The sequence below is a fragment of the Schistocerca cancellata genome, chromosome 8 (assembly GCF_023864275.1).
Source record: "Schistocerca cancellata isolate TAMUIC-IGC-003103 chromosome 8, iqSchCanc2.1, whole genome shotgun sequence".
Taxonomy (NCBI): Eukaryota; Metazoa; Arthropoda; class Insecta; order Orthoptera; family Acrididae; genus Schistocerca; species Schistocerca cancellata.
In genome coordinates this window covers 399,880,925-399,901,169 of record NC_064633.1, presented here as the reverse complement: position 1 = coordinate 399,901,169, position 20,245 = coordinate 399,880,925, and the positions used below count along the sequence as shown (strand labels likewise).

The 20,245-nt window shown below is 42.3% G+C and overlaps 1 protein-coding gene across 1 annotated transcript in view; it reads left to right on the top strand.

Moving 5' to 3' along the window:
• LOC126095118 (juvenile hormone esterase-like) overlaps positions 1 to 20,245 on the top strand; it is an 81,964-nt gene that overhangs the window by 22,758 nt on the left and 38,961 nt on the right. Inside the window, exons 3-5 of the mRNA XM_049909826.1 lie at positions 1,223 to 1,487; positions 13,278 to 13,463; positions 19,464 to 19,669. Of these exons, the coding sequence (XP_049765783.1) occupies positions 1,223 to 1,487; positions 13,278 to 13,463; positions 19,464 to 19,669 (657 nt within the window). The remainder of the gene's footprint in view (positions 1 to 1,222; positions 1,488 to 13,277; positions 13,464 to 19,463; positions 19,670 to 20,245) is intronic.

Below are 20,245 nucleotides of genomic sequence, written 5' to 3'. Positions count from 1 at the left end.
ACATAATGTGTCCGTGTTTCTGGTGTGGCGTCAGGACATTTTTACTGAATAAGAACATCCACAGGCCCATGGGGTGCCTGAGTGGTGTGTGGCGTCTTTCAGTTTTCACACAGTATTACTCCTACTATGTACTGTAACAGGATACAATTTTGTACCTTTTCAGGCACTTTCTGTTGGCTTCATGCAAATATCCCGTAGAGGTGCACGTGCTCTTCAGTTAGCATTCCACTCCCAAACTGTTGTGAACCCATGTTAGGATGCTCTATGTGGATTATGAATTCTTTCAAAACCTACGTCTTTCATGGAAACTACGTCCCTATAATTCATGTTTTCTGGGCTAAATAGACGAATATTCTCAAGCTGTCTGCATACAGCTTCATTTCACGAAGACATAATAAGCATGATAAGAACTGTATTTCCAAGCATCGGTACTGTACTGAAGGATCACTAATCTATAGGACAACAGAAATACCTAACTCACACTTTGTAGTGACTTGGAAAACATTATACTCACTACTTTTTCTCACGTCATCAATTTTGAGCGCAGTTTTTTGCTAACTCCTCCGTTCCTATCTTTTGCGTATATTATCTTCTATAGATAACTACTACACTCACCATCATCTATAATCTGTTTGATGTACCCTCATTTTCGTCTAACCCTACTATTTTTCTGCTTATTGCTCCTTCCACCTCCAAGGTAACTATTCTGTAGTAGATGTGTCACCAACCTGTTCCTTCTTCTCGTAAAGAATTAATATGGCTGCTTTTCTCCACTATTAATTTTTGTACTTCTTGATTTGATACCTTATTTTTACTACATTTCAGAGAGTTTCTGGTTCTTCCGATTCTCATAGTCCATACTCCGCTTCCATACAATGCCACGCTCCGGACGTACGCGTTGAGGATATTAATTTTTGGAACCAGCTGAGTTCTTTTATTGAAGAAGCTTTCTTTGACTGTATCAAACTACTTTTGCTGTCGTCTTTGCTTCAGTCATCCTGCATAATATTGCTTCTGGGACGAGAGAATACGTTAAATTTTTACCCAAATGTATCCTTACAAATTTTTCTGTTCACCTTCGTCATTTCCGTGTTCATCCTTCAGCCAATCTATGCTAAGAAACCGATTCATTCCCTTCAACAAGCGCTCTGTTTTACTCCATGCCAGAATAACATTCGAAAAGCAAAATGTCTTTAGCAGATTGTGTCATTTATGACCACAGGCGCCGCAGCCAGCAGCCAACTGGTCTGGAACGCGGGATGCGCTGACATACGGCTCGGAGTGCCCCCAGGAAGGTGTTGGCTCTGAGGACTGCCTGTACGTCAACGTGTACGTGCCTTTGGTGAACGACAGCTCTCCCCTGGCCGTGATGGTCAACATCTACGGTGGGGCATACACGGTGGGCTCATCTACAAATAGGGCGCCCGACTACTTCATGGACAAGGGGGTGCTGCTGGTCACTTTCAATTACCGCGTTGGTTCCATTGGTGAGTACCTCAATGGCTATGGTGGCTCCAGCCCTAGAAGCAAAATCGAACAGTTCATGTCTCCAGAAAAGACGCCTATTTAACGAATTCTCCGCTGACACTTATGGAGATAGAATTCCAGTCATGAATAATAACAGATGCTTGAGTGGCATGGAGTTTGCATACCCCTCAACTTTTTCTGCGCTCCTTAATATCAGTGGCTAAGGTTTACAGGGATATGTCCCTATACCCTACAATACGTTATTCCTTACGTGTGACATGAGCCAAAACATTATAACAATTGCCAACAATGAGAGTGGATAACTTCTTCTGGTGTTGCAGCTGAATGACAAGGTAAGGTAATCTACATTACATTAATACTTGTTACACAGGCCATGAATACGATATTTCGTAATAAACGTGTCAGTTTAACATAAGGTATCTTTACAGGACATTATTAATTTTTCTTTTTTCTATACAATTGATACTTCATACCTAAAAATTCATCTATTGAGTAGGCATTGTCATACAAAATTTTTTTCATTTTTTTAAAAATAATATAATGCTGTATGGTAAATGATGAAAGATATATGAGGCAGCATAATTGCCCCCTACATATGTTGAAGTCAGATTTAAGCAAGAATAATGACGATCATCCTTTCTTCTAGATTTGCAGCTATGCAATTTGCTTTATTATTTAATTGTGGTGGGTTATTAATAACAGATTTCATAAGCGATTATACGTGCTGTTGAGGTACTGTGAATAACCCTAGTTCTCTAAGTAAACATCTGCAAGGTGATCTTGTGTGGGCTCCAACTATTATTCTGATTACATATTTTTGCGCAATGAATACTTGTTCTCTTAATGATGAATTACCCAAGGATATGATGTCTCATGAAACCAGTGAATGAAATTAGGCATAGTAGGCTAATTTCCTGATTTGTTTATCAGCAAAATTATATCATAATACCATAAGTAGCTGAATTCAAACGTTTCAGCAGTCCATCATTGTGGTTCTTCCAATTCAGTCTTCCATCAGTGCACACAGACAGAAATTTTGGATATTCTGCCTGAGCAACCGACTTCTATTCAAAGTCTATATTTATCAATGCTGGTATGCCATTTCCTGTACACAGCTGAATATACTATGTTTTCTCAAAATGATGTGAGGGTTCATTTGCAGTGATATTCTTAATAATTTTCTAGAAGACATTACTTTTAATCTCCTCTGGCAATCCCTGTTTTTTGGTGTGGTTACTAACTTGTATTATCGGCAGAAAGAGCAAGGTTTGCATCGTTGAGAATATAGAGTGGCAGTGGTGACAGTTGAGTCCATCAGTGTATCGGGTTTCACTAGTCATGGCGTGCACCTCAGTATGTATGGGAAGGGGAGGCTGGCAAAGCTTGTAGGTGACAGTGTAGTGGGTGGTGGTGGGATCACTCAGGTAAAATTCCTGTAGTAGTTGGTGTTAGAGCTGCACCTTTTTTAGACTGAAGTCAGCTTCAAGGAAGTCCCTCTAACTAAGGAATCACCTTCAGAGAACCTCACCTTTCCAAGTAGAGAAGGAATTAGAATATATTTTCAAAATATAAGAGGTATTAGAGATGAAGTTTGTGAACTGCTTATAGATGTTGACTCTCAAATTATTGGTGTATCGGAGCACCACTTAAATAATTCCACACTCCAGAGGCTTCCTTTACCAGAATACAGATTATCTGGCTGTTTTTAAAGGAGTTCCTTGCGGAGTGGGGGAGTGGCCATGTACGTAGAAAACAGTATTCCATTTGATTCCATAGACTTAAGATGGCACACCACTGAAAAAATATTAAAATCGTATGGTCAGTTGTGAAGGAATTGTCTGGTCAGCAACACAAGGTCGACGATTTAAAATCAGTCCGTATTAAAAATATTTCTGTTACTGATAAATCAAATACACTCCTGGAAATGGAAAAAAGAACACATTGACACCGGTGTGTCAGACCCACCATACTTGCTCCGGACACTGCGAGAGGGCTGTACAAGCAATGATCACACGCACGGCACAGCGGACACACCAGGAAACGCGGTGTTGGCCGTCGAATGGCGCTAGCTGCGCAGCATTTGTGCACCGCCGCCGTCAGTGTCAGCCAGTTTGCCGTGGCATACGGAGCTCCATCGCAGTCTTTAACACTGGTAGCATGCCGCGACAGCGTGGACGTGAACCGTATGTGCAGTTGACAGACTTTGACCGAGGGCGTATAGTGGGCATGCGGGAGGCCGGGTGGACGTACCGCCGAATTGCTCAACACGTGGGGCGTGAGGTCTCCACAGTACATCGATGTTGTCGCCAGTGGTCGGCGGAAGGTGCACGTGCCCGTCGACCTGGGACCGGACCGCAGCGACGCACGGATGCACGCCAAGACCGTAGGATCCTACGCACTGCCGTAGGGGACCGCACCGCCACTTCCCAGCAAATTAGGGACACTGTTGCTCCTGGGGTATCGGCGAGGACCATTCGCAACCGTCTCCATGAAGCTGGGCTACGGTCCCGCACACCGTTAGGCCGTCTTCCGCTCACGCCCCAACATCGTGCAGCCCGCCTCCAGTGGTGTCGCGACAGGCGTGAATGGAGGGACGAATGGAGACGTGTCGTCTTCAGCGATGAGAGTCGCTTCTGCCTTGGTGCCAATGATGGTCGTATGCGTGTTTGGCGCCGTGCAGGTGAGCGCCACAATCAGGACTGCATACGACCGAGGCACACAGGGCCAACACCCGCCATCATGGTGTGGGGAGCGATCTCCTACACTGGCCGTACACCACTGGTGATCGTCGAGGGGACACTGAATAGTGCACGGTACATCCAAACCGTCATCGAACCCATCGTTCTACCATTCCTAGACCGGCAAGGGAACTTGCTGTTCCAACAGGACAATGCACGTCCGCATGTATCCCGTGCCACCCAACGTGCTCTAGAAGGTGTAAGTCAACTACCCTGGCCAGCAAGATCTCCGGATCTGTCCCCCATTGAGCATGTTTGGAACTGGATGAAGCGTCGTCTCACGCGGTCTGCACGTCCAGCACGAATGGTGGTCCAACTGAGGCGCCAGGTGGAAATGGCATGGCAAGCCGTTCCACAGGACTACATCCAGCATCTCTACGATCGTCTCCATGGGAGAATAGCAGCCTGCATTGCTGCGAAAGGTGGATATACACTGTACTAGTGCCGACATTGTGCATGCTCTGTTGCCTGTGCCTATGTGCCTGTGGTTCTGTCAGTGTGATCATGTGATGTATCTGACCCCAGGAATGTGTCAATAAAGTTTCCCCTTCCTGGGACAATGAATTCACGGTGTTCTTATTTCAATTTCCAGGAGTGTATATGTACAGTATTTAACAATCATTTTCTGAGCATTGCTGGTGATTTAAATAAAAACTTAGTTTCTACAGGGAATCATATATCTCTCTTGGCAAATGCCTTTCCGAGATTGATGTCTGATATACTTTTTTTGTGATAGAGACAAGGGGGAAATTGAGTCAATAATTAAATCACTGATGATTAAGGACTATCATGGATATGATTCAGTACTTAGCAGAATATTACAGTACTGTGCTGCTTATATTAGCCCTGTAACTACCCATATTTGTAATTTTTTCTTTAGGAATGGTCAGTTTCCTGAACGATTAAAGAACTCAGTAGTAAAGCCGCTTTATAAAATGGGAGAAGGGGATAAAGTAGACAATTTTATACCTATTTTTATACCATCAGTGTTTGCTAAAGTTATTGGAAAGGCTGTATAAGTAAGGACAATTGAGCATTTTATATCATATAATTCACTATCAATTGTACAGGTTGGCTTTAGAAGTAGTTTAACAACTGAACATGTTGTATTCTCTTTTCTCTGTGAGGTAGTGGATGCGTTAAACAAAAAGTTTCGAATGCTTGGAATATTTTTTGATTTAGCTATGGCATTTGATTGTCTTGATAACACAATATTGCCCCAGAAGTTTGACCATCACGAAATATGGGGAGTAGCTCACAATTGCTTCATTCCTACTTTAACAACAGATAGCAAAAGGTCATAATTCATAATGCTTAAAATGGCTGCGATGTGGAGTGTGAGTGGGGTATGGTCAACTGGGGGGTGCCCCAGGAATCAGTACTGGGATCACTCCTGTTTCTCAATTATATAAATGATTTGCCCTCTTGTATTATGGGTAAATTTAAAATATTTCTGCTCGCTGATGACACTAGCTTAGTAGTAAAGGAAGATTTTATGCAACATTGGCTCGGTTTCAAGTACTGCAGTTCATGACATAACTTGATGGCTTGTAGAAAATAGACTAACGCTAAATCACAGTAAGACTCAGTTTTTCAGTTTCTAATACACAATTCAACAAGACCTGACATTTTAATTTCACAGAATGGACATCTCATTAATGAAACTGAACATTTCAAATTTCTAGGTGTTAAGATAGATAGCAAACTGTAGTGGAAAGCCCACGTCCAGAATCTTGCTCAAAGACTTAATGCTGCCATTTTTACTATTGAAATGGTATCTGAAATAAGTGATCATTCGACAAAAAAATCAGTCTTCTTTGCTTATTTTCATTCACTTATGTCGTATGGAATTATATTGTGAGGTACTCCTCCCAATCTGAAAGAATATGTTTCGCTCAGAAAGAGGCAGTTCAGGCAATAAGTGGTGTATGTTCGGCCCCTCTTTACTAGTCTGGGTATGTTGACATTGGTTTCTCAGTACACATATCCTTTACTGTCATTTCCCAAGAATAAGCATCTTTCACTCAGTTAATACTCGGGAGAAGTCTAGCCTTCGTTTGGATTGGACTTTCCTAACTCTTGTGCAGAAAGGCCGCGCGGGATTAGCCGAGCGGTCTAGGGCGCTGCAGTCATGGACTGTGCGGCTGATCCCAGTGGAAGTTCGAGTCCTCCCTCGGGCATGGGTGTGTGTGTTTGTCCTTAGGGTAATTTAGGTTAAGTAGTGTGTACGCTTAGGGACTGATGACCTTAGCAGTTAAGTCCCATACGATTTCACACACATTTGTGCAGAAAGGTGTCCAGCATACTGCTGCATCCATTTTCAATAAGCTACCTCAAAAATACAAAAATCTTAGTAGTAATCTGCGCGCTTTGAAACCGAAACTTAAGACTTCCCTCATGGATCACTCCTTCTATTGTGTTGAGTAGTTGCTTGAAAATTTAAGCCGATTCTTACATTATATTGTTGAATGCGTTTACTTTTTTTGAGTTCATAAAGATTTTATTTTTACATGTTATTATTTTCATGTTGTAATTTCATGTTACGTTCGATGACCTTGGAGATATGCGCCTCAATTTTGGTCCTACGGAACTTGACATGGACAAATGTCGTTAAAATGTTTTGTACAGTCGTCTCTATTTTTTTTTTTTACTTTTTGCGGTAGGAGAATGAAAGTTTTGTGAACATACTTGGAACATTTTGCTATAAGCTGGTGTATAAAAGTATTTTCTTTCATTTACGAGTGGCCCATAATGGACCCTGAAGTAGATGTCAGGTTGCGACAACAGTCAGTGATGGAGGTCCTCTTCAAGACTGGCGACGACTCTGCCACATCGATTCACAGGAAGTTCCTCCCTGTTTATGGGATGGACACAGTGAATCGCAGCAGTATCCAGCGGTGGTTTCACAGATTTAAGGAAGGCGATTTTTCTCTACTGGACAATTCACGATGTGGTAGACAATCCACAGCAGTGAGTGATGTAAATAAGAAGACCAGTGATCAAATCATCCAAAATAAGACATGTGTGACGACACGACGTCTTGCTGAAATGCCCCATGATACCATACTACGCAATGGCAAATGAGTCATTTCAGCAAGCTGTCGTGTCCTCAGATATATGTCGCTTTGGATAATTTGGTCAATGGTCCCATTATTCGCTTCACTCACTACCAAGTGAGGTGGCGCAGTGGTTAGAAAACTGCAATCGCATCCTGATTTAGGTTTCCCATGATTTCCCTAAATCGCTCAAAGCAATTGTCAGGATTGTTTCTTTCAAAGGGCACGGCCGACTTCCTTCCCTGTCTTCCCTAATCCGATGAGACCGATGACCTCGCTGTCTGGTCTCTTCCCCCACAATAACAACAACAACAACGCTCACTACTGTCGATGGTCTGCTGCATCGTGGACGGTCCAGTAGAGAGAAATCACCTTCTTTAAACCTCTGCAACCACCGATGGATACTGCTGCGATCCACTGTGTCCTCCCCATAAACAGGGAGCATCTTCCTGTGAATGTGGCAGAGTCATCGCCGGTCTTGAAGAGGAACTCCACCACCGACTGTTGTTCAGCCTGACATCTACTTCACGGTCCATGATGGCTTACCTGTAACTAAAAGAAAATACTTTTATACTCCGACTTATAGCTAATGTTCCAAGTATGTTCATAAAAAATTTAATTCTCCTCCTGCCGAAAACAAGAAAATTACAAACGACTACGCAAAACTTTCTGACCACCCTTTATAAATAAATAAATAAATAAGTAAAGTCATTGATGTATATTAAGAACAATAATGGACTCAATATTGATCCCCGGGGGACACCTTTCTTGATACCTGCACAGTTAGAAGACCCTGCTGATTTTTGCAGATTATCTTCACTGTTAATTCAACCTTTTGCATTCTGCCTGTTAAAACATTTGAAGAACTGTTCAACTCATACCGCAACACTGAAGTTTATCTAGAAGAATTTCATGAATCACACAATCAACAGCCATTGAGAGGTCACAAAAAGATCAGTAAGTGATGTCCGGTTATTCAGAGCATTTAATATCTGACCAGTGAAAGAAAATATAGCATTTTCTGTTGAAAAGCGTTTCTGAAAACCAAATTGACATTACAATATATATAATAACTGAATACATTCTTCACTTCTCACCTTTTGTTGACAAACTGCTCAATGAGTATCATAGAATTACAGTCTTCTTGTGTTCTCGGTCACTCTGTTTCCCTTTTAACAATATTCCAGTTTATTTTTATTTTATTGCCAGAGGTGCTAATCTCAGGCATAGTGCACATACTACTGGACTTTTTAGTAATTTTACTAAATACTGTGCAGTGGTTTTTTAATGTTTGACTATTTGTGGATCATTATGCCTTCTAGCTAAAGGATAAATTTTCCTTTTGTGTTTAAAAGACGTTTTTCTTCGCTTTAAGATACCACAGCTGATTGGATGGCTTCTTACAATCACATTTCACTGATTTCTTAGGAAACTGCTTTCAAATATACTCACAAAGTTATTATGAATAGTTTAAAATTTAAATTAGCATCAGGTTCCCTGTACACCTCATCCCAGTCTGTTGCAATCTTTCCCTAAAATTGGCAATTATTAAGTCGTTACCTAAATGCACTACTTTGGAGGACAGTTTTGTATTACTATAAGAAGCTATGTCATCTGTTGTAACTAGCTGTGCATCATGATCAGAAAGGCCTTCGTTGACAAAAAAAGTCTTAGGAGAGAGGAGGAGATTGGTGTTTAACACCCCACAACAACGAGGTCATTAGAGACGGGGCACAAGCTCGGGTTATAGAAGGATGGGGAAGGAAATCGGCTGTCCTTTCTAAACAACCATCCCGGCATTTCTCTGAAGCGATTTAGGAAGTCGCGAAAAATCTGAATCAGAATGAACATACACAGGTTTAACCATCGTCCTCCTGAATGCGAGTCCAGTGTGCTAACCTCTGTGCTACCTCACTAGATAAGAAAAGATGTTATTAGTTGCCTTTACCTTGGCCTATAGGAACATTATCTACCACTGTGCTGCTTTCCTGTACTACCTGTAGCTGTGTACGGTGTATAAACAACAGTACACCAGTCTTTATGTCATTTGAAGAATAATAATTACAGCTATTAGAACTCATAATTTTTTAGTTTGGTTTGTATCTCCATGTGGTAAGAGGAGACCATTATTGATTATTTTCCTTTGGGTAGCAGGTCAGGTGGTTAAGTGTGGATGCGTGGACATAGAACGGTAAGTCTGTATTCAAAGACATAGTACACGTAGTGGTGCAGTTATGGCCATCTAGAAAATATTAGGTAGTAAATTATGTGACATGTTTACAAGAAGACTATTAGATGCAGAGGAAAGCAACCAGTACAAACATATGTGAACATACTACATTACCATATACAAAAATAATGAACTACTGCCTTTAGGCAGAGTCAAGTCTTTATTTCAATGCCCAATACATTTCGAGCCCTGAGGACTAATCTGCAGATGCTTTGACAGTTTAGATTGGGTGTTTGTCATGTTTAATATAGTTCTGATATTATATATTATATAATAAAGTGGCACTTTGTGAATGTAACTTTACAAAGTAATACAGATCGAAAAATAACTTACTGTTTCCAGTGCTGTATACATGGTTTTGAACCACAGTATGAACACACATGTTTATGTACATATACAAACTTCCGATTCAACGTTCATTTTGTAAACAGAACTCAAAATAAGTGCAAGAGTTTCAAATGTAAAGATGCTACATTTCCACAAATGCATGGCTATTATTACTTCAAACAAGGTGGAAAGCTATTAAAGTATTAGCTATACAGGGTACCATTTTCAAAATAGATATTTGTGAATATTTCAAATGTGGATTAAGTTATCCAATAGTTGCGCAATTAAATATTTGTTTTCTCAGGAAGAAATAAAACTTTTAAGATCACTGAGAAAACTGTGGTTGCTAAACTCTGTTTGTTCATTCAACATGTTTTCTGAAGACTTTTCTTTGCGAAACATTATTTCCAACTATTGTAATAAACCAATTTTTTACCATGGCTTTCTGTGGGAAGTTCAGTTAGGCAGTTGTGGGTGTCATTTAGTCTCTGTTTAGGTACATGTGATTGGCTATTGTGGATTTGCCAAAGTGTTTAAGTCTAAATGAATTAGTGAATTTAATGATACAATCATTTGATAACGTAAGTAGAGAGGATATAAAATGTGGATTGGCAATGGCAAGAAAAGCATTTCTGACGAAGAGAAATTTGTTAACATCGAGTGTAGATTTAGGTGTCAGGAAGTCGTTTCTGAAAGTATTTGTATGGAGTGTGACCATGTATGGAAGTGAAACGTGGGTGATAAATAGTTTGTACAAGAAGAGAATAGAAGCTTTCGAATTGTGGTGCTATAGAAGAATGCTGAAGATTATATGGGTAGATCACATAAGTAATGACGAGGTATTGAACAGAGTTAGAGAGAAGAGAAATTTGCGGCACACCTTGACTAGATATAAGTAATGGTAACCTTGTTGGTATGTCACGTTTTGCCACAATAAAAGTAAGAGCTGTGATCACGGCCACAAGTAATATAATTACTTCACCCATGCTAATTCTCGCACAGACTGAACACAAATGTAAACTTATTAAGAAGTCTTAAAGCTACACAGTTTTACTAGCTACAGACTTAATCTAATTCACATTTAAGCATTTATCGTATCTCTTAACGAATTTAAGTCTTTTCTGCATAAAATGATGTTGCTTGAGAATTCTGAAATGCAACAAGCACAGAATGTAAGGTAACCTCACTGCTTGGCCATGACCTCGTGCAAAACCCTCAAGTAAATCTGCAAAAAGATGTCCAACAGTCGAGATATCACGAGGCCACGGGTCCTCGAATATTTCTGTCAGTTTTCTGTACAAGTTAGTTGCTCACTAACACGAACGGTAACTTCAGTCGACATCATGAACTTTTGTCTTTCCATTCTAAAACAAATGACAGTAATGACGCACCACCCATAATTTAACACTCATTCATGACATTTAGTTCGTTGGCAGCACAAGTTTCATAATGAATGCCAGCAGCTCTAAGATTCTCACCAAAACATACACTACTGCCCATTAAAACTGCACACCAAGAAGAAATGCAGATGATAAACGGGTATTCATTGGACAAATATATTATACTAGAACTGACATGTGATTAAATTTTCACGCAATTTGGGTGCAAAGAGCCTGAGAAATCAGTAGCCATCACAACCACCTCTGGCCGTAATAACGGCCTTGATACGCCTGGGCATTGAGTCAAATAGAGATTGGATGGCGTGTACAGGTACAGTTGCCCATGTAGCTTCAACACGATACCACAGTTCATCATGAGTAGTGACTGGTGTATTGTGACGAGCCAGTTGCTCGAACACCATTGACCAGAGGTTTTCAATTGGTGAGAGGTCTGGAGATTGTGCTGGCCAGGGCAGCAGTCGAACATTTTCTGTATTCAGAAAGGCGCGTATAGGACCTGCAACATGAGGTCGTGCATTATCCTGCTGAAATTTAGGATTTCGCAGGATCGAATGAAGGGTAGATGGTTGGTTGGTTGGTTGTTTGGGGAAGGAGACCAGACAGCGTGGTCATCGGTCGCATCGAATTAGGGAAGGATGGGGAAGGAAGTCGGCCGTGCCCTTTCAGAGGAACCACCCCGGCATTTGCCTGGAGTGATTTAGGGAAATCACGGAAAACCTAAATCAGGATGGCCGGGCGCGGGATTGAACCGTCGTCCTCCCGAATGCGAGTCCAGTGTCTAACCACTGCGCCACCACGCTCGGTAATGAAGGGTAGAGCCACAGGTCGTAACACATATGAAATGTAACGTCCACTGTTCAAAGTGCCGTCAATGCGAACAAGAGGTGACCGAGAAGTGTAACCAATGGTACCCCATACCATCACGCGGGGTGATAAGCCAGTATGGCGATGACGAATACACGCTTCCAATGTGCGTTCACCGCGATGTCGCCAAACACGGATGCGACCATCATGATGCTGTAAACGGAACCTGGATTCATCCGAAAAAATGAGATATTGCCATTCGTGCACCCAGGTTCGTCGTTGAGTACACCATCGCAGCCGCTCCTGTCTGTGATGCAGCGCCAGGGGTAACCGCAGCCACGGTCTCCGAGCTGATAGTCCATGCTGCTGCAAATCGTCGTCGAACTGTTCGTGCAGATGGTTGTTGTCTTGCAAACGTCCCCATCTGTGGACTCGGGCATCGAGACATGGCTGTACGATCCGTTACAGCCACGTGGATAAGATGCCTGTCATATCGACTGCTAGTGATACGAGGCCGTTGGGATCCAGCACGGCGTTCCGTATTAGCCTCCTGAACTCACCGATTCCATATTCTGCTAACAGTCATTGGATCTCGACCAACGCGAGCAGCAATGTCGCGATACGATAAATCGCAATCGCGATAGGCTACAATCCGACGTTTATCAAAGTCGGAAACGTGATGATACGCATTTCTCCTCCATCACAACAACGTTTCGCTAGGCAACACCGGTCAAATGCTGTTTGTGTATGAGAAATCTGTTGGAAACTTTCCTCATGTTAGCATGTTGTAGGTGTCGCCACCGGCGCCAACCTTGTGTGAATGCTCTGAAAAGCTGATCATTTGCATATCACAGCATCTTCTTCCTGTCGGTTAAATTTCCGCGTCTGTAGCACGTCATCTTCGTGGTGTAGCAGTTTTAATGGCTAGTAGTGTATATTTCAGAACGAATCAAACATTTGTGTCGGTTTTCAACGGCTACACTTATTTTGAATTGCTGCGGCAGACGAACGAGTTTCAGTTCTTAGCAGACGTCCTGTATCAGTGTTATGACAGTTTCGCTCCGTCCACTGCTTCCCAAGCTACATGAAAATTAATATTACTGTCAGGATAGCGCTGGTATGGTTTGCACATGTATCATGAGAATTTAGAAAATTTAGTCTCACTTACTTAAAAGACAATTTGATACTCACACTAAATGATGCTCATCCATACACTTGCTGTGGCATGTGCCAGGTTTCCTGAGCCTGCAGAACGACGACATTCCTGGCAACGCGGGCCTCAAGGACCAGGTGTTCGCCCTGCAGTGGGTGCAGCGCAACATCGCGGACTTCGGCGGCGATCCGAACAAGGTCACCATCTTTGGGGAGAGCGCAGGCGGCTCCTCAACTTCACACTTGTTCTTCTCCCCGGCGGCTAGAGGTGAGTCTCATCCAGGGTCAGTTTCACCTTGTCATCATTCGCAAACCGTGTTTCGAAATCATTGTCTGGTTCAACTGGGAAATGGCACAACACATGGGTATTTGCGTATTGTATGTTGGACCATAATGAACTTGCTTTTCAAGTCAATACTAAATATGATCCGTATTTTTAGAACTGCCATCCAAACGAGGCAATAAGAAATTTTTGATCTGCTTTTTTGAGGTTTAACATGGGTGCAATAATAAGTAATTTTTATTCATTATTAAATGGAAGATTGCACTGTACAGAAAAACGTGAAATTTCTTTATTTCAAATGTTGTGTGCAATTTCTCCTTTCCAATTTGTGGATATTTTTTCCTACTCTAATACGACTAATACCAATACCAGACACTTCCTGGTATAAAAATTTACAAGTCAGGACCTAAATTTAGATCTTTTTGAGTAAGGAACACTTTGCGACGATTTGAGATCTTTTTAAGGAAGGAACACTGCTATTTTAAAGGTTGAAATCCGATTACTTAATCGTATCAGAGGAATTACCTGTAACCTTATCATCAGGTTGAGTTTTGTTTCCCCAACTTCTTTAAACCGCAGAGGGTATGAGTTCATGAAATCTAGGAACGCCTTAAATGGCATCGTCCCAACCTAATCCACCCAACCTTACGCTATTTTTAATAACTACTGACAATCAGCGCAAAGTTTTATTAATCCGTTGGTGATTCTATATTTATGTGGCATTACATCTTAAAACAATATAACGTAAAAGCATCAGAGCCCAATTTGTTGGCGGCTGAAGGGAAATTCATTACTAGCAGAGTTAAACTACGTGCTACATTTTTATATCTTACTTGTAGAGTAGTTTGTCGTGTCAGGTCAACCTACACGATTTCTTTAGTCGTGTGGATTGGTGTGACACAGATGCAGTGTTTCTGCTGCTGTCGAACCGAATTACTTTACAATACCCCACTTTATAAATGGGTCGCCGCGTTTTGTTTTGAGTGCTCTATCTGCACAGAGATCAGCGTCTAACATGACGCCGTGTTGTAGCTACAAACAAGAGATAATAACGTAACTCATTTTTTGATTTCGTAATTGAAACTCTATGGTTAACTACTTATATCATTTTCCGTGCATCCTTAATGCCGTAGTCTAAAGCCACAGTGCTCACGTTGTCCAAAGCGTCGCCATGAACTACTCCATTCAACTTTGTTTTGATCACTTCATTGAAACTTCACATTTGCAATTAGAGGACAGATAATGGAAGAACATATTGCAAGAAATATGGCTCTATACTTACTGTTTTGGTTAAACACATGTTGTTTCAAGCTAATGCCGGCCGAAGTGGCCGGGCGGTTCTAGGCGCTGCAGTCTGGAACCGCGAGATCGCTACGGTCGCAGGTTCGAATCCTGCCTCGGGCATGGATGTGGGTGGTGTCCTTAGGTTAGTTAGGTTTAACTAGTTCTAAGTTCTAGGGACTAATGACCTCAGAAGTTGAGTCCCATAGTGCTCAGAGCCATTTGAACCATTTCAAGCTAATGTTTAGCTTTTTGACAGATAATGCCTCATTTATGAGTATCGTGACTCGGCTAGTCACAATTATCTGTTTCACTATGATGAACTGTACTAAGACATATCTCCGTATTTTAAAACAGGGGTTTATTTTATTTTTACATTCTAATTGGTGTAGTTCTCTTTGATGATGATGATGATGTCCTCCTCGCCGTGTCCGGCGACAGCGACTCCGTCAGTCTTCTCTGTCCTTGTTGTGGTAGGCTCGGATGTGGCTCGCGAATCCGAATTTCGCTTTGAATATCCTGTTGCATGAAGCACAGTGAAGTTGACCAGCAGTTGTAAGTATACGTGTAGACAGGCTTGAGCTGAGATTTTCGGAGCTCTCTTTCAGCATCCGGGTTCATTAGACGCTTTTGCTCGAATTGTTCGATGCTCTTATGTACAGTTGATCGCCACTCCGATCGGCGCAATGCTAGCCTCTCCCAGCGGTTGCTTGGAATGCCACAGGCTGCAAGGTGGCATTTAATGGTGTCTTTATATCGCAGGTATTGACCACCTCTTCCCGCACGAGTTCTCTTTACAGCGTTAGTGCCGATTGATGAGGCAAAAGTTGTTGGCTTGGCTTTTCTTTGGTTTACTTATAAGTTTCATTTGTTAAGCCCTTTGGTCAGGAGTTTGTGGTGGCATTAGAGGAGGTAACGAATAGTTAGAGAATTTAAAGGGTAGCAATGTAATTGATGGCGTCCTCTTGCTGGAAGAAATAGGTAAGGAATAGATGTCTGTGGTGTCAAGAACATAACGGAGAGCAAGGATTGGGGTTCAGTGATGGATGCTAGCAGTAGTGTGAAAGATGCAGACGTGGGTGTGACTGCTTGTGACACATGTAGGATAGTGATACTATTAAGTGGATGCGGTGAGCGGCGTGTGTATAGGTCAGTACTTTGAAGACCAGACCAGAATTTCATATACAGCCAGAGGCTTTTTCGGCATAAAAAAAAGTACTGAGTATTTTCGTTTATTTGATAGGAAATGAGATCTTTGAGTTGAAGTTGTTGATCGTCGTAGACCACATGGGTCTTACTTGGTGTGTTGCTATATGCAGGTGGAGCTGTTAGGTAAGAATGGTTTCAAGATTTAGCTAAAAACGAACGTGAGGCTAATAGGTTATTAGGGTTAGACTTTAGGACAATTTAGACTGCTCTAAGTAGTAATCTCAGTAAAAGATGATACTGCAAAGAATGACAAGGATTCGTAAAAGACATGGGACAATTTTTTAGGCGACAGTATTCAATGGAATCGGGCCTGGACGCAGTATTTCGCTTTGTAGAGAGTGTTAGTGTTATGTGTTCAGTTTCTATTGGTGTCAAATTGGTATGTTTAGTCCTGTCTGTGCAATACCGAGTAAGTAACGGACGTCTGGTACGAGAGCCTCACTACCACGTCTTTGCTAGATGAGAGTTTAAATCATTCCGTTTTGAAATAACTGCTTGACAGGAAAACTAAATGAGGTTGGTAAGTGGAGGCTCGGTCCGCTTACAAATAAGTCGTGGATCCGGAGCCCAAAGGTCTGCCATTTTAAAGAATAATTCTTATAGTAAATGGGAAATGCAGATCACAGTGATCAATGAGCTTGTTACATCAAAATATTAACGAAAGTGACAAAGTGTAATTTGAATGTGACATTATGTTAGTCTTAGAATTTACTTCCGCAGAGAAGAAACAGACATGTTTTCCAGCTGCATTTGTAGCTGATTTCTAGTGAATGGATTCTGTGGAGATGGAAGAACACTCTTTTACACTAAATGCGTCACTCAGATATGAAAGGTCATTAAAGACGTAGGACATTCTGAGACTGTGGTGAGATAGGGAAGGAAACCGGCTGTGTCCTTTTTAAGGGAACTATCTTCGAATTCAGGTAAACCACGGAACACCTAGGCCTGGTAGACTAACATTGTTTTGAACCTCTGTCCTCCCGATTGCGAGTCCAGTGATCTGCCACAGGCACATCTCACTCGGTGCCTCGTTAAGGCTGTATATAGGTCAGACACTACAATGAACTAAGATTTGGCTGTGATGCAGGAGTAGTTGGACCTACAAGGAAAAATATTTTATAAGAAATTTATCTGAAAACTGTGAATATGATAATATTTCAGCCGTACTATTTACTAGACACACATGAAAATTTGTGCCGGGCCGGGACTCGAACGCTGATTTCCCGCTTGTCGCGAGCGATGGCCTTAACCGCTTCCGCTATCCGCACAAGGCTCTGGAAACAATCCAAACATTCATACGACCAAGTGTCTACGTCCCATACTGCTCGCACATTAGGTGATTACCGCACATGGAGAGAGAATATTGCCGGCCGCGGTGGTCTAGCGGTTCTAGGCGCTCCGTTCGGAACCGCGCGACTGTTTCGGTCGCAGTTTCGAATCCTGCCTCGGGCATGGATGTGTGTGATGTCCTTAGGTTAGTTAGGTTTAAGTAGTTCTAAGTTCTAGGGGACTGATGACCACAGATGTTAAGTCCCATAGTGCTCAGAGCCATTTGAACCATTTGAGAGAATATTTTGCACGTCAGTTTGCTTTTGCCTATGCGTGAAAGACAATTATTGTAGTGTCTGTATGTTTCAGCGTCTGTATAGTTCTAAGCTAATGTCCTTCAACAATACATTCATATCTGGAAGACAACTGCTTCGAACTATGCAGTGTCAGTAAAATACAGGCATTGTAATAACCGTATAAATATTTTATTTAGGTCATCTAAACAGTTCCCATTCAAGCTTTAGCAGACTTCACACTGCAGAATTAGAGATACTAACGACTTTATTTCCTGCATATGCTTTAGTGATAACTTTTTGTTTATTTTCCCAGAGGAAAGATAATTACTGCATTACTTTGTTGCAGCCAAGACATTGCACAGGGAAACAGTTACTCATACGTAACATCAGGGTATAAATAGTTTATGTGATCATGATTTGGAAATATAAAAACCACAATAAGTCAAGTCAGAATGCATATCTCAAAGTAGTAAAAGTAGGGTCGATTTAAATTTATAGATCCGCAGTGGATGGACAAATATAGGCAACCTGTAAAGATAACGTTGAAAGCAGTAACTTGTAAAACGATTTTTCGACCTATGCTTCAATATTCCTCGACATTCTAGGACCAATAACTGAAAGAATAGATGGAAGACAAAGATGAGATCTGAAGAAGAGCAGCAAGTTCCTTTAGTCAACACGACAGCATTACAGAGATGCTCTTGTAACTCCAGTGGCAGACACTACAAGAGATGTTTCGTGCAAGAAGATGTGGTAACCTGTTAAAAATCCATAATATGCTTTCCTAGAAGAGTCAACCAATATATTGCTTCCTCCTACGTATATCTCGCAGAAAGGCTACAAAAGTAAAATAAGAAAAATTTGAGCTCACATGGACACCAACAGTCGTTCTTCCCTCACATTGTCATCGTTGAGATGTTGAAACTTGCTATTAATTCAGTCCAATAATCCAAAGTAGCATAAACGATTTGTTGCTATAGTTCACTAAAACGGGTGGCAGATTGCACGCTAGATCTATCACAGCATACACCTGCGTCCCAAGGTGGCACTAGAACGGAAATGTGCCAACACAATAAAAGCATATCAAATGACATTTATTAAGAGATAGGATAGAAACTTTACTTTACTTTGACAGCAGGCGACCGATGCGAGTGCCTTCGCCAAGAGCACGTTATCGCCTGCAGCGTCTCTCCTGGCCTCGTGACCATACCTGTTGGACCGTAGACGACTGGAAAACCGTGTCCTCGTCACGTGAGTCCTGATTTCAGTTTTTAAGAGCTGATGGTAGGGTTCGCGTGTGGCGCAGACAGCACGAAGTCATGGACCGAATTTGTCAACAATGCACATTGCAAGTCGGTAGTGGCTCCATAATGGTATGGGCTGTGTTTACATGGAATGGGCTGGGTCCTCTGGTCAAACTGAACCGATCATTGACTCGAAATGTTTATGTTCGGCTGCTTGGAGACTATTTTAGGCTTCATGAACTTCACAAACAACTACGGAACTTTTTTGGATGACAATGCGCCGTGTCAGTTGGCAACAACTGGCTTGAAGAGTATTCTGGGCATTTTGAGGGAGAGATTTGGCCACCCAGGCGGCCAAACGCAAAAGCAGTCGAACATTTGTGGGACATAATCGAGAGGTCACTCTGTGCACAAAATCCTGCAGTGGCAACAGTTCCGCAGTTATGGACGACTTAGAGGCAGCATGGTTCATTATTTCTGCAGGAGGCTTCCAACGACTTGCTGCGTAGGTGCCATGTAGAGCTGCTGCACTACGCTGGTCAAAATGAGGTCGGACACGATATTAGGAGACATCCCATGACTTTTGTTATCTCAATGTGTCGCCTGACAGTAAATAGACGAGATACAAAAGTTCAATCTCCTTGATCATGTGTGATTATTTTGACGAAATGAGACTGTTTTTACAGGTCTGTTCCGTGGAGTGATCATGGAGAGCGGCGTAGCGAACGCCAACTGGAGCGTGGAGCCGAGCCCCAGAGAGAAGGCGTACCGCCTGGCGGCGGCGCTCGGCTTCCAGCCGCAGGGCGCCAACGACTCGGCCGTCGCCGCCTTCCTGAGGGCCGCCGACCACACAGACCTCACCAGGGACAACAGCCAGGCCCTCTCAGACTTCGTGAGTCGAACTGTGCCAGTTTCGTTGGTCCTAGACCGTTTGTGGCAGCAATCACTCGACGTTCTGCACAGGGAATTACCTGAATCGCCTGTCCTCCTGATCGTTGATGCCAGGTGAATCTCAGCTCTAACGACAAAATTTCTGATGAAGATTTTCTGAATATTTTCGTATGAAGGACACTTGGCTTCGTGCAATACCCTCCAGTGTAGTAATACACACTGTATGATCAAAGTATCTGGACAGCCACACTTAACGCGGAATTGACTACTAGATGTAACTACAGGTGGAACCACCACTTTAAAAGAAAGGGGGGTGGGACCGGGGGGGGGGGGGGGATATTGATTTGTCAGTAGAGAAGCGCTAACAGCAGGCTCGGTGGGCCAGGAGCGCTCAGTGACCTGAAAAATAGACTACTCATCGAAATTTTTGTGAGTGAGAATCCCGTCAGTCGCTTTTCAAGCGTTCTAAAGTTGTTGACGATATGATGTGAATTGGAAAAGTCAAGGCAGAACCAATACTACGCCAAGAGGAGGCAGGTGGTAATGTTACTGATGAGAGTGTCACTAAAGCATACTT